General features: G+C 44.0%; 1 protein-coding gene across 1 annotated transcript in view; it reads left to right on the top strand.

The window, feature by feature from the left end:
* Positions 1-453: 453 nt before the first annotated feature.
* LOC141113561 (uncharacterized) overlaps positions 454-15434 on the top strand; it is a 22210-nt gene continuing 7229 nt past the window's right edge. Inside the window, exons 1-6 of the mRNA XM_073606742.1 lie at positions 454-542; positions 763-905; positions 4891-4925; positions 5068-5209; positions 8463-8633; positions 14622-15434. The exon at positions 14622-15434 is cut by the window's right edge and continues 7229 nt beyond it. Of these exons, the coding sequence (XP_073462843.1) occupies positions 470-542; positions 763-905; positions 4891-4925; positions 5068-5209; positions 8463-8633; positions 14622-15329 (1272 nt within the window). The 5' untranslated portion in view covers positions 454-469 and the 3' untranslated portion in view covers positions 15330-15434. The remainder of the gene's footprint in view (positions 543-762; positions 906-4890; positions 4926-5067; positions 5210-8462; positions 8634-14621) is intronic.

Raw genomic sequence — 15434 nt, 5'->3', positions numbered from 1 at the left:
GAGCCGCTGCCCGCACGCCACCGTCTGCCACCCAGATGGGGGGTCCGCCCGCCATGCTGGAGGACACTGGAGCCGCTGCCCGCCATATAGTTGGGGTAAGTGCCGGACTGACCGGTGGGGGGGTAGGTTAGTTTCCTGAAACCTCCATGATAAAGGTTAAAGCGGAGTTCCACCCAAAAATGGAACTTCCGCTTTTCAGATTCTTCCCCCCCTTCCGGTGTCACATTTGGCACCTTTCAGGGGGGAGCAGATACCTGTCTAATACAGGTACTTTGCTCCCACTTCCGGGCATAGATACCCGAGCCACCCGCGGGTATCTACGCCACTCCCCCCCGCTGTATTCTGGGAGACACACGGGTCCCAGAAAACAGCAGGGACCAGTGAGATATCGCAGCGCGAGTCGCGCATGTGCAGTAGGGAACCAGGAAGTGAATCCGCAAGGCTTCACTTCCTGATCCCCTTACCGAGGATGGAGACGGCAGCACCCGACAGCCGAGGAACAGATCGGCTTCGGGTGCCGACATTGTGGGCACCCTGGACAGGTAAGTGTTCATATTTTAAAAGTCAGCAGATGCAGTATTTGTAGCCGACTTTAAAAAAAAAAAAAAAACAGCGGAACTCCGCTTTAAGGTGACTGGTGTATATACATTACTGTTATGAAAGTTGCCCAGACAACAGTCAGGGATATGGGACTCTCCCTTGAACCGTATGATGTGACGTATATGGAATGAGAATCACACTGCTTGCTCTTCCTGTTTTCAGGCTGTATACAGAATCCCCTCCTCTGTACAGATCAGTTTCTGTTTCCTAGTTTCAGTAAGACCGGAGAGTTTATCTGGTCTGAAGACGGAGAGAACCGCGCAGAGAACAAACAAGACCATCGATTCAGGACTGTCTACCTGAAGGTAGGGTTCTCCTATTTATCATTGCTAGATTCTGAATAATGCGAGCAAAGAAGTCTTCCTCTTTAAGTAAGTAAGGAGGACATTTTAATTACTAATGAATTTGGCTTTCTGCTTCTGACAGTAGAAATAGTAGTAGGATTTAAAGAATGGTTTTCTTCCTGATTGTACTTACCAGTCATTTTGTCCTAAAAAAAAAAAAAAAAAAAAAAAAAAACACACACGACTTCTTTTGCATGCTCAGTAAAGTTACTATGCTAGTGTTAATAGAATAATTAAAGAATAATAAAATAGAATATTGTTGTCAAAATGTTTTTTTTTTAACCACTTGACCAGGTCTATTCTAACATTTCTCTCCTACATGTAAAAATCTGTATTTTTTTGCTAGAAAATTACCTAGAGTCCCCAAACATACATATTTTTTAGCAGAGGCCCTAGAGAAGAAAACTGGGATCGTTGCAATTTTTTATGTCACACGGTATGTGCGCAGTGTTTTTTTTAAACCCAACAAAAAAATAGACTTTAATAAAAAAAAAAATATGATATAATATATATTAATTTTTTTGGTAAAAATATAAAAGATGATGTTACCCCGAGTGAATAGATACCTAAAATGTCAGGCTTTAAAATTACGCACGCTCGGGGGAATGGCTACAAACTACTGTTTACATATGCGTTCACCTCTGCATGTATTTTTTTTTTTTTTTTTTTAACAATTTTTTGTTTAACCACTTGCCAACTGGGCACTTAAACCCCCTTCCTGCCCAGGCCAATTTTCAGCTTTTTAGCGCTGTCACACTTTGAATGACAATTGCGCCGTCGTGCCACACTGTACCCAAATTAAATTTTTATCATTTTTTTTCACACAAATAGAGCTTTATTTTGGTGATATTTAATTTTGAAAAAAAAAAAAAAAAGTTTTTTCTTTGTTTGTCAGTAAATTTTGTAAATAAGTAATTTTTCACCTTCACTGATGAGGCACTAATATGCCACACTGATGGGCACGGATAGATGGTACTAATGGGCAATGATAGGCGGCACGGATAAGTGGTACTGATGAGATGGGCAATGATAGGTGGCACAGATAGGTGGTACTGATGGGTAATGATAGGTGGCACAGATAAGTGGTACTGATGGGCAATGATAGGTGGCACAGATAGGTGGTAATGATGGGCAATGATAGGTGGCACAGATAGGTGGTAATGATGGGCAATGATAGGTGGCACAGATAGGTGGTACTGATGGGCAATGATAAGTGGCACAGATAGGTGGTACTGATGGGCAATGATAAGTGGCACAGATAGGTGGTACTGATGGGCAATGATAGACGGCACGGATAGGTGGTACTGATGGGCAATGATAGGCGGCACGGATAGGTGGTACTGATGGGCACTGACTGGCCTCACTGATGGGCACTGCTGGGGCTGTACTGTAATCAGGGCACTGATGATCAGTGCCCTGCTTACCTGTATAGGTCTCCCCTGCCAGGAGATTCCACTGATCGCGTCTCCTCTCCTCACACTCTGTCAGTGTGAGGCGAGGAGAGCCGATAAATGGCACTTCCTTGTTTGCATGTTACCGGCTGTGATTGGACACAGCCGATCACATGGTTAAGGAGCCGCATCATCGGCTCTTTACCGATATCGGGGTAGTGTGCCTAGGACCACGATCGCTATCATTTTACTATACAGCGGGTGAGAAGTGGTTAAGCTATTTTTTAATCACTTTTATTGCTGTCACAAACAATGTGAAACCTCCCTTGTGATAGCAATAAAGCATGACAGGTCCTCTTTATGGGGACATCTGGGGTCTATAAGACCCCAGATCGCTCTTCTACCCTTGAAAGCAGGAGGTAAATAAAATAAAATAATTGATCATGCTTTCCAGAAAAGAAATGTCTGTTTACCTTTTCCCATAACTGGAAGTGACAAAATGCTTCTAGACCATAGAGATGACTCAAGGACGTTCCGTTCCCAGATCACCTCTATGGTCATTGGCTGCAGCCGCCGGATCGGATGCCAGGCTCTCTGGTGGGTTTTGTCCCACCCTCCCACTGCCTGTAAAAGCGATCCAGTGGCTAATAAGCCGATAGGATCGCTTTTACAGTGTAGGCCATCGCTGGCAGAAGAAAAACAATACTGGGGTTATGACTGACAGGTGCGGCCATGGGACTGGTATAACTGCTTGAACACAGTTACGTACATTTATGTGACTGTGTGGCAAGTGGTTAGACTTTCGACAAAGTTAGTAAACCTTAACCATAAAGTTCTCCCTTTGGACTGTTAAATACACCATTAAAAGACCTGCATTATATCTGTTCCATAAGTGCAAAGCAAATACCCTTTGATCCTGCCAAAAAACGTATGATGATGGTCATACACAGCTTGAATTTTGGACGATTAATTTTAAACGGGCCATAATTTGAACCATGGGTGGCCCTGTTGGCGCCACCAAGCCTCACGAAATGTGATCTGCCATTAAAATCAAATGAATGAAAATGAGTTACAGCCGATCAGTTGCAATCAAAATTCTGACAGCAGGGGAGAAGCATCTGTCATAATACAAAAGCCAACAGGGAATATTCCTCCATCCATGGGGTCCAATGTGGGTGGGGTGATCCATTGATTGAAAAAAATATATTCAAGGCATGCCCTGAATGATAACTGTCAGGGTTGCTTGTACTCTAAACTAAACCGTCAAGCCATCAAATGGCTGATGTCATCCCTGATCACATGTGCAGCACCGTGGCAAGTGCCTCTGGAAGGTTTTACCCCCTTCATAACCAGAGCATTTTTTGCTATTCAGTACTGCGCTACTTTAACCACTTCCCACCCAGTTTATAGCAGAATGACAACCGGGTGGGGGAATTCCCGTTCTGAGTGGACGTCATATGACGTCCTGCAAAATGAGCCGCTCATGTGCGCCCCCGGGGGGACACACCGCATCACTGATCCCGGTAAAGAGCCAATGACCTAGGCTCTTTACCATGTGATCAGCTGTGTCCAATGACAGCTGATCACAGTGTAAATAGGAACTGCCGGTTATCAGCATTCCTCTCCTCACACTGACAGCGCATGAGGAGAGGAGAGCCAATAAGTGGCTTTCCTCACAGGGGGGTCCGCCCCATCACTAATGCCTGTCAGTGCCAACCATTGATGCCAATCAGTGCCCATCAGTGCTGCCTTTTAGTGCCGCCTATCAGTGCCCACTAGTGATGCCTGTCAGTGCCGCCCATCAGTGCCCACTAGTGATGCCTGTCAGTGCCACCTATCAGCGCCCCCTAGTGATGCCTGTCAGTGCCACCTATCAGCGCCCCCTATCAGTGCCCATTAGTGCCCCCCTGTCAGTGGCCTCTATCAGTGCCCATTAGTGATGCCTGTCAGTGCCTCCTCATCAGTGCCTCCCCATCAGTCTTTTTTCATTTATTTAGCAAAATATAAAAAACCCAGGTGGTGATTACATACCACCAAAAGAAAGTTCTATCCATGTGAACAAAAATGATAAAAATGTCATATGGGTACAGCATTGCATGACCACGCAATTGTCATTCAGAGTGCGACAGCGCTGGGCGAAAATTGACCTGGGCAGGAGGGGGGGGGGGGGGTGTGCCCAGTACTGAAGTGGTTCAACTGGCAATTGCGCGGCCATGCAACACTGTACGCAAGAGATATTTTTTATAATTTATTTTTTCAAACAAAGGCTGAAAAATTTGAAAAAAATAAAAAATAAAAATGTTTCTACTGTTATAATTCATATCCAAAAAAAAATGAAAAAATAAAATCGAATTTCCTTTTAAATTTTGGCCAGAATGTATTCTGCTACAAGTCTGTGTTTCAGGTACATGATCCGGCGGGGCCAGAGACAGCCAAGCAATTAGCATTTTCAAACTAAGTCGCCATGGCAGCCCCCATATCTAACGCAGTACTAGTTTGTTGGTTAAAATCATGCCAGCTAAATTCAAAGCATGTTTTTTTTTTCTTTCCCATAGAAAAAGAAGAACATGGAAGCAGAAAAGAGACAAAGGTAACTTTTTTTTCTTTTTTTTTTAATCGGGTAAAGTCATTTTGGTTTTGGGTTGCCATATTTGTTAGCGTTTCACTTCTCCGATAGGGTTTTTGCCTCTACAATCTTTGTAATTCAAGAAATTTTTCATTCCTCTTCGTAGGAAGAAAGCAAGCATGGCAAAACATAAGAACTACTTGAAACAAACTATCAAGGCTAGTGGAACAGCTTTTCTAGAAGTCTTCCATAAACTGCTGGAGGAAACTAATGCTAACACGGACGACGTTTTCCAGTATCTGCAAAGGGTAAGTGTATTTCTGTAGTGGAGGAGGGGGGGGTGTATTTTACCACCCCAGGAATGTGTGGTACGCACAAATACGTTAAAGCATGGTGCCATCTTTGAATGGTTGGCTCCTGTACCAAAGCTCCCAACTGTCCCTGATTTGGAGCAATGTCCCTCTGTCCCTCTGTTCCTCCTCATTTGTCCCTCATTTTGGTCTGATTTATATAGTTGTATATAAAATGCACCTTTTATCTTTCAAATAGTGTTTTCCAGCCCTAAACCTTTCATCCAGTTTCTAAATTGCTGCATTTGTAAATGTCAAAAGCCAATATAAAGTGATAGTAGTGGTAAAAAAACCAAAAAACAAATAGCGGCACAGCTTGGGGGAGTTTTGCCTCTAACTCCTGAGGTGGAGCCTGAAGACAAAGGGGTGGGGTTTACAGATGAAGGGGTGTGTCTTAAAGAGGAAGGGGTGGTACAAATTTAGATGGGGGGGTGCCCGATTTTAGTCTTGCCTAGGGCAGCGCAAAACCAAATTACACCACTGACTGTATGGAGGAACATAGCCACCCTCTAGCTCCCTCCCGAGATGGAACTTTGGACTGTAGGATTTGCATTGTGTATAGAGCAGTGCACATGACCACAACTAACATGCACTGATTGTTCCAAACACAATTCAGAGGGAAAAGGAGAGGTTCAGAGTTCATGGAGGAGACTACAAGGAGGCAGAAAAACTACACTAACGAACGATTTAATTAAAAATAGGCTACAGGGCCATTAAGTAGTGAATGTGTATTGATTATTTTTGGAGAGCAAGAATATTGTTTAGTGTCACTTGGATGATGTATTAAACGAATACTGAACTACTAAACTGTCAATATCTGCCGGGAGTTCCGCCTTACAGGGCAACTACTTTCGTGGGGAAAAGAAAAAAAAAGTAATATAGCGTATACAATTGCTACACAAATCATATTGTAATTGAATTTCATTATGTTCTTGCATGTTGTACCTTGTCCTGTACGAATATGGGCAAAATAAAAAAGTACTAGGTGTATTTTCAAATATTTTTCATTCACACAGTATAGGTGAAATCACGGAGCTGATGATCACAGGAAATAAATACTTATTCACTATGATTGTTTGCTCCATCTAATGCCCATAATGCGGTATTTTCCCTAACCACTCCATTTCAAATAAACAACATTCGACTTGGAGAGAAAATAACTTTTGGTTTTGCCCTCATTTGCATTGAGATCAAACTCGAATCAGCTCAATATGCTTTTCCAAGCCAAAAATGGCTTATTTACTTTCTGCAGAAACCAGAAAGGAACAAAATACTTGTCCCTCCCGGTTTCTCATGCCATAGAAATTATCAGGTAAGGTCCGGAACCACCGGCTTCAGTCCCAAGCTCCCCGGTGGGACATGAGAGCCCAGAGAGGTACTGAAGGGCGGCGGCTAATTAGGATTGCTTTTATATTACACAGCATCATAAAAAAAAGAAAAAAAAAAGGAATACCAGAGCCATGACTGCAGCTGGCCCCGGTAGACTGGTCCCTGGTATAACCACTCTAATGCCCCGTACACACGGTCGGATTTTCCGACGGAAAATGTGTGATAGGACCTTGTTGTTGGAAATTCAGACCGTGTGTAGGCTCCATCACACATTTTCCATCGGATTTTCCGACCCACAAAGTTTGAGAGCAGGATATAAAATTTTCCGACAACAAAATCCATTGTCGGAAATTCCGATCGTGTGTACACAAATCCGACGGACAGAGTGCCACGCATGCTCAGAATAAATAAAGGGATGAAAGCTATTGGCCACTGCCCCGTTTACAGTCCCGACGTACGTGTTTTACGTCACCGCGTTTAGAATGATTGGATTTTCCGACAACTTTGTGTGACCGTGTGTATGCAAGACAAATTTGAGCCAACATCCGTCGGGAAAAAATCCATGGATTTTGTTGTCGGAATGTCCGAACAAAGTCCGACCGTGTGTACGGGGCATTACTGCTGCAATGTATTCTTATGTTGTCTAGGTTAAAGGAAATGCACTGTGGGTTCCTCTACCCCCCTGCGAAGGTTGCCCCCCTCTCCCACATTTAATAGGGAGAGGGATGGGACTGTGTGTGGATGAAGTTTTGTCTGACCCAAAAAGTGAGAAAGTAGCAAAAACACCTGGTACCCAAGGTACGGTGAGAGACCCCTTAGGGTCATTAAAAAGGAAGTAAACCCTGATGGGTGTTACTTCCTCTTTGTTTCCCTGCAAAGGAAAAGCATAATGGTCTACTATGCATCCCATAGTAGCCCATTATGTGTCACTTGCCTGACACAGGAGCCTCCGATGTCACCGCTGTCCCCTCTGCTACGGAGCGTCCATCTTCCTTCCGGGTATCGTGGCTCCGGCGCTGTGATTGGCCGGAGTCGCGATGACGTCAGTCCCGCGCATGCGCACGGGGGCCGCCTCTAACGGTGCCTGTCTTTTTGCAAACATCTCCTAAACCGTGTAGGTTTAGGAGATATTTCTTGGACCTACAGGTAAGCCTTAATCTAGACTTACCTGTAGGTCAAAGTGGTCTGTAAGGGTTTATAACCACTTTAATAGACAGACCAAACCAAGAAGTAAAAAGGTATAAATTTTATTACAACTTAACAATTTTATACATATAAGAACAATACATGTGAAACGTAAAAACCATATCTGATACCCTAAATAATACAATTGTATGGACTGGTCACTATCCTGGTGCAGTAGGGACTAGTGACGGTCAACACAGTGTATAACACCTTACATGTTATGGACTAAAGGTCCTTCAGAGGTTTTTGTTATTAGTTCAGATGGGTATAGATTTTCTACAAGAAAGAGTATACAAGTAAATTATACATTTAAAAAAGTGATTGATGATAATCAATAATGTTTCAGCTAAACAAACTATGCAGTACATTAACATGACGTGATGAAACATGAACTAATTTACTTGGTAAACAATTTGCATTGAGCATACACAAGGGAATAAATTGATCAAAACACAGGTCATAGGGGCATGTATCTCCCAAGTCCGTCACCACCCGAGCTAAAAGGAGGCGAGGACCTTGCTTCGCTGCGAGGACTCAAAATAGTGGAGCAAAGGAAAGCAACCACTGATACTGGACCAATATTTGGTTGACCTTTTTGTTGGACAGTTAAGAGTTTTATAAGCATTTATCGATCTATAATTCATCGCTGTTTATTTTTTTTCTGCAAACCGCTGACTTTATATTTTCTTCCCCCTAGGTGTATCATGCCATCTTTTTTTTTGGACACATAAATAATCCACAAGTCAATCCCAAGGATTTTTTTCCTGCCGATGCATGGAATACCATACAGAACGTGTTTCAAAGGCCTTTAGCAGAATACAACACACACTTGCCATCTCAGACTCCATACTCCATCCTCCTGGAATATGTAAGTATATTGCTCTCCCCCATCCCATGTTCAGTAGAGCATTTCCTTTCCATACACACAAAAAAAATTACTACAAACAAATCAAAGATCAATAGGGCTTTTTGCTATGTAGTGAGCTTGCTGGGCTGGTTGATGGGCTAACAAGCCCAGTGGAAGCAGTTCTGAGTATTTTAGGCTCTGTAAGGGGGCCCTTTTACATTTGTGTAGTGAACAAAACAAAAAATAAAGCAGCGCTTAAAAAAAATAGCAAGATAAGTCCATGAAATATTGAACATTAAAGACTTGAATTTGTGTCAATCAAGAAATCCAAAGAAATAAGTATCCAAAAAAGTTATAGTTCATAAAAACGTGCAATATAAAATATACAAAAACCATCACCATGTGATCCACCACCCAGTGTAAGATGGACTCTTACCAGAGTTGCTAGACTATTATGGAGTCAAATGCGCTCAGTAGGATATATAATCCACAGACATCACATATCCTTCAGGAACAAAGTGTCCAGTGCTCCAAGTATATCTCAGGGGATGTAGGGAAGAGGATGTACATAGTGGATATAAAATAAAGGAAACATCCACATAGTGTAAATCCGCAAACACTCTTTAATATTGCAAGAAGGAATAAAAAGGTACTCAACATTTCATCAAGTAAAATAAGCTTAAAAATTCAATCCAGGGAAGCTATATCTGCCCTACATGTTTGGTCACAAGTGACGTCATCTGGGGCGTTGTGACGAAACATAAAGGGTGGGGCCTACATAGGTGCCGTTGCCACGCTGCTTGCTGTGTACACAAATTTATCTACTTCCATGATTGATATATCTTCCCTGGTTTGAATTTTTGAACCCAGAGAGACGTCCTCTCCCAGTGCCTGTAAAAGTAATCCAGTGGCTAATCAGCTTCTAGGACAGCTTTTACATTGTAGGGAATCACCGCCTGAAAAGGAAGATATCTGGATAATGCCTGGAGCTGCAGGCATCATCCAGATATCTCCACGTCAAGTCCAGGATGTCATATGGCGCCCTACATGCGGGAAGTGACCTCTGCAACAAAAATGTCATTTTTGGTGACATACTCCCAAAGGGTTAATTACACCTACTGTATATGGATACAGACATTGCAGTTTTTTTAAACAGAGCACTCAAAGTGCACCGGCTGATAAAAGTTAGTCCCTCCCATTCAGAATCAATATCCAAAGAACTTGGTGAAACGTACAGCTGTTTTCTTCAAAGCATAAGCAGGTAGGACCCTTTCTCAACAAAAGTGGAGTTACTCTTTAAGGCCTCAGATAAGCCAACGTAATTATACTGTATGTCCTTCAGAGAGCTTACCCAACGCCAGTGCGTCTGGCAACATATAAACCGTTTAACAGCCTGCTATGTCCCACATGTAAACAAGCCCTGAGTTCTTTTTTTCATCCACTGCTGGAACACAAATTGCATTTTTGCACGACCATATGGGCTTACCGGACAGCTAAACCCCAAATCATTTCTCTTTGGAATCCTTGACCATGTTAGTCTAGAGCAAGGGTCTCCAAACTTTCTAAGCAAAGGGCCAGTTTACGGTCCTTCAGGATTTAGAGGGGCTGGACTAGGGCCAATAGGAGTAGAAAATGTCATGGCATCCAGTGGGGGTAAACAATGCCCCATCGATGTCAGTGGAAGGAATAGTGCCCCATTCCCATGTTTAGTGTCAGTTGTAGGAATATTGACCCACCGTTGGTGTCAATTGAAAGAATTCTGCCCCATTGATAATGTCAGCAGGAGGAATAGTGACCCATTGTTGGCATCTATAGAAGGAATTATGCTCCACCCATGTGTCAAAGGAAGAAATTGTGGCCTTTTGATGATGTAAGTAGGAGGAATAATGCCCCTTCATTGGTGTCAGTGGAAAAAATTCTGCCCCAGCGCTGGTGTCAGTGGAAGGAATTGTGTCCATTTAATGGTGTTAGTGGGAGGAATAGTGCCCTACTGTTGGTGTCAGCGACAGGAATTATGCCCCATTGTTGGTGTCATTGGATGGAAAAGTGCCCGGAATAGGCACTGGAAGGGCTGGAAAAAGGCAAGCATGTCATGCTTGACAATTTATACACTGCAAAAAAAAAATGTACATCTATCTAAGCCAGGGGTAGCCAACCTGGGGCCCTCCAGCTGTTGCAGAACTACAAGTCCCATCATGCCTCTGGGAGTAATTGTAACTGCCAGCCTTGCAATGCCTCATGTAGTTCAACAGCTGGAGAGTCCCCAGGTTGCCTACCCCTGATCTAAGCCATGGCACAGATAATCCTCTCATGCACCCTCTTTCATGTGGGGAATATCTCACACCATGGCAACCCACTTACTAAACCCTTAAACGTCTTTGTCATTACTGGTATCCCCTCTGGATTATGCTGCCATTTACTACTGTGTATGCGTTTTGTATATTTGCTGCATATTGCAGCTGAATAGCGGCAGGAGGGACAAGGTGGAGAGTAGAGCTGATCTCCTGCTGACAGGCAGAGAGGGAGGGGGGGAGAGACTCAGAGCAGAAAGTTTACAGAGGCATGTAACCTGACCACGGTAATCATGGGTCAGCAGCCATGATTACCGTGGTCAGTGCAGACAGGGGGACACAGGAACAGTCAGGATCAACCAGGTATATTACAAGATAGGAAAGGACAAATTACATAGTACAAGCACTGTGCTATAGATCATGCCTTTAAGGAACAGGGTGTTTGTTTTTGTTTTTTTTTAGGGTCACAACCACTTTAAACTCACGTGCAAGGTAATAGATTGTTTAATTTGGTAACCAATACACTATATTACCAAAAGTATTGGGACATCTGCCTTTACACACAAACCTTAATGACATTCTAATCTTAGTCCGTAGGGTTCGATATTGAGTTGGCCCACCCTTTGCAGGCTTGCAGCTATAACAGCTTCAACTCTTCTGGGAAGGCTGTCCCCACAAGGTTTAGGAGTGTGTCTATGGGAGTGTTTGACCATTCTTCCAGAATTCTTCTTTGCAGTCTCCGCTCTAATTCATCCCAAAGATGTTCTATCGGGTTGAGCTCAGGACTCTGTGCAGGCCAATCAAGTTCCTCCACCCCAAACTCGCTCATCCATGTCTCTATGGACCTTGCTTTGTTCACTGGTGTGCAGTCATGTTGGAACAGGAGGGGGACCATCCCCAAACTGTTCCCAGAAAGTTGGGGGCATGAAATTGTCCAAAATGTCTTGGTATGCTAACGCCTTAAAAACTTCCCTTCACTGGAACTAAGGGGCCAAGCCCAGGCCCAACCCCAACCCCTGAAAAACAACCCCATACCATAATCCCCCCTCCACCAAATGATTTGGACCAGTGCAAAAAGCAAGGTCCATAAAGACATGGACGAGTGAGTTTGTGGTGGAGGAACTTGACTGGCCTGCACAGAGTCCTGACCTCAACCCAACAGAACACTTTTCAGATGAATTAGAGCGGAGACTGCGAGCCAGGCCTTCTCGTCCACATCAGTGCCTGACCTCACAAATGCGCTCCTGGAAGAATGGTCAAAATCCCCATTGACACACTCCTAAACCTTGTTGAGCGTCTTCCCAGAAGAGTTGAAGCCGTTATAGTTGCAAAGGGTGGGCCCAACTCAATATTGAACCCTACGGGCTAAGACTGGGATGTCATTAAAGTTCATGTGCGTAGACACTTCAGACTCCCTGAGAGCAGTGATGTCAATCATAGTACAATTTGAAACGTACTCCGGCCTGGTGATCAATTGAAATAAATCATCACTAATGGTACTAGATGCAGAACCTGATGCCCAGGACCTTGCGGCACTCCAAATACCGGTAACCTCTAGCTTTAAATATTTAGGAATCCAGGTCACCCCTAAATACTAGAGTATACCCCCCTTAATCTGTCACCGCTGCTGGGACATATCCGTGCCCGAATAAAAGTGTGGTTGAGCCTAAAAATGTCCCTGGTGGGAAGAGTGAACCTTATCAAAATGATTTTCATGCCCCAGTTCCTCTATATACTACATAACACCCCCATGGTGATCCCCCTAAAAATATTTTGCATTATTAACTCTGTTTTTAGGTAATTCCTGTGGCAGGACAAGCCCCCCACCGTTAAGCTGGAACAAGTACAGAAACCTAAGGACGAAGAAGGTCTGGCCTTGCCCAACCCATGGCTTTACTATATCGCTTCCCAGCTGCAGCATGCCCAAGCCCTTACCCCGCTGGTCGGGGAGGTGGAGGGCCACCCAGCGGCAGACCCCATTAAAACCCTTATGTGCCACGAAATGGGGGTTCCAGATGTAGCAGAGGGGTTAGAGGCCTTGACCAACGCAAAGTCTAATAAGAGATTCCCATTTGCCCTAGTACAGAAAATATGAAACAAGACCAGGCAGTTACAGACGGTAGAAGGCTTTACCAAGTACAGTCCAATCTGGAACAATGGGCACTACCCGGAACTACAGACACTGGCGCGTGGGGCCCGTTGGAGGAGGCACTGAGTCACACACCTACGCCACATTTTCGTGGCAGGTAAATTGAGCATCTTGTTTGATCTGCGGGAGCGATTTCGGCTTCCACAGATGATGCATTTTTACTATCTCCAACTGCAACATGTGATTAGGTCTCAGACCGGTGAGACTCCGTGGACTCTATTCCCCGACCCCCATATTTCACTATATGGAGGAGGAGGTGATCAGTTTTAGAGGCTTTATTTCTAACTGCTATTCGATGCTACTTGGGGTATTCCTGATGGGATTCCCCTTAAGGACGGTGACCAAGTGGGAGAATGACGTGGGTGCCCTCGAGGGGGAGCAGTGGGAAGAGCCGCTTCAAGCAGTACAAATGTCCTCCTTTAAATGTAGCACAATGCTTGTCAAAGCTGTATATTATACTGAGAGTGCATTACACACCAGCCAGGCTGGCCAGAATGGGGGCGAGACCAGACTCCGAATGCCCAAGGTGTGCGAGAGACCATGGAGACATAATCCATATGCTGTGGCGCTGCCCCAAGCTACACCTATATTGGACAGGGGTCCTGACTACCATCAACAAAGCCTTCTCAGGTACTATCCTGACTGACCCCAAACCGTGTATCTTGGGCATCCTAGACCAGTGGTCATCAACCCTTTCCTCAGAGCCCACTAACAGGCCAGGTTTTATGTATTACCTTGGGGAGATGCAGACTAGAATACTGCAATCACTGAGCAGCAAATGATATCACCTGTGATGTATTTCAGTTATCTTGCAAACTTGGCCTGTTAGTGGGCCCTGAGGACAGGGTTGATGACCACTGTCCTAGACGACCTTCCCCTGGAGGACACTTTTAAACCGCCCATTGCAAGAGCCCTATTTCAGGCACGTCTACTCATCCTTTGGCGATGGAAGGCGACCGAGCCCCCCCCTCGCTCAAGGAATGGATTAACAAGGTGGGGGACACGCTACGGCTAGAAAAGTTAATCTTTCAACACAGGGAAAGTGCTAGCAAATTTGAAACACTGGTCACCCTGGCTGAGTTCCCCCGGGCCTATCCGTCGTGGACCTCATACTGGATAGGTTACTGTGGTGGGACAACCGCAAGAGGAATAACACCAGGTTTTACTGCTAGCAGATGGCAAGCACAGTAGGACATGTAGGTTGCTGGGTGATAATACTATTAAAAATGTATGTTGGAAATACCAAGCTCTAGGCCGAGGGGTAGGGATGATCAGATATAATGCATGTAAACTGATATGGTGAAACTGGAATCTATGACATGGTTGTAACCTTTGTCCTTTAATAAACTTGTTTCTGAGAAAAAAAAAAAGAAGTTCATGTGCGTGTAAAAGCAAGTGTCCCAATACTTTTGGCAATATAGTGTAGCTCTGAAATATGTTTTGATAGCATCTCTTCAACTGGTATGAGATGCACTGACCAGATACCTTTGGAAAAACTGTAGTTGAGCTTTAACTATTTTAACTATTTAATTAATCTGCATTACTTTTGGGTTTTTTTTTTCCATCAAGATTACCAAGATTCATGGTGGAAGGAAAGAGTCCATCTTGGAAGAACTGGAGAAGAGGAACAAGGAATTTTTGGTAAATTTTTATAAAGATGAAAAAAACCAACTTCAACCCAGGAACTTTGCACTGTCTGCTACTGTGATTTCTCACAGCTGTGTTAACAAACCCAACAGTGCCAACACCTACGGGTCATCCATAGCCTACAAAGGCACAGTGCCCAGACAGATAATGATTGCCATATCTGCCCTGCTTGTGTGGGACAAGGTCATTTCCTACGAAGTGAGATGTAAAGAAAGCGGCCGTGGCATTCAGTTCCCCAACGACGTGTGCTGTGATTCCTACAAGTTTAAAACTAGTAATAATAAATATAAGCCAGTTTGCCCTTGTACCAAATGCTACGAATCGTATATTGTTAAATTTGATCCCAAGTTTGTGAAAACCGACAAACAAGAGGATTGGCCACATGGCAACTGTGCAGAAACTGAGTCTTTAAGTAATCTGCTACGTGATAACGAGGACATAAGAAACGCGGTACATACTTATGATAATAATAAAGAGATTGTGAATAGAGAGAACATAATAAAGAGATTCGCCAATGAACACGAGGATGAATTGCAGAAGGAGGTCAAACGCCTCCTCGAATCTTGCAGATTCCATGTAAACCAGAACGGCTTAGAATTGTTCACCCCTGCTGCCTTTGCTTATATTTAACCACTTGCCTACCAGACACTTTCACCCCTTCCTGACCATGGGCCAATTTTCAGCTTTCAGTGCTGTTGCACTTTGAATGACAATTGCGCGCTCATGCAATACTGT

The sequence above is a fragment of the Aquarana catesbeiana genome, linkage group LG12 (assembly GCF_042186555.1).
Source record: "Aquarana catesbeiana isolate 2022-GZ linkage group LG12, ASM4218655v1, whole genome shotgun sequence".
NCBI classification, from domain to species: Eukaryota; Metazoa; Chordata; class Amphibia; order Anura; family Ranidae; genus Aquarana; species Aquarana catesbeiana.
Note: the sequence above shows the minus strand (reverse complement) of the source record. Positions and strands in the feature narration are given on the sequence as shown.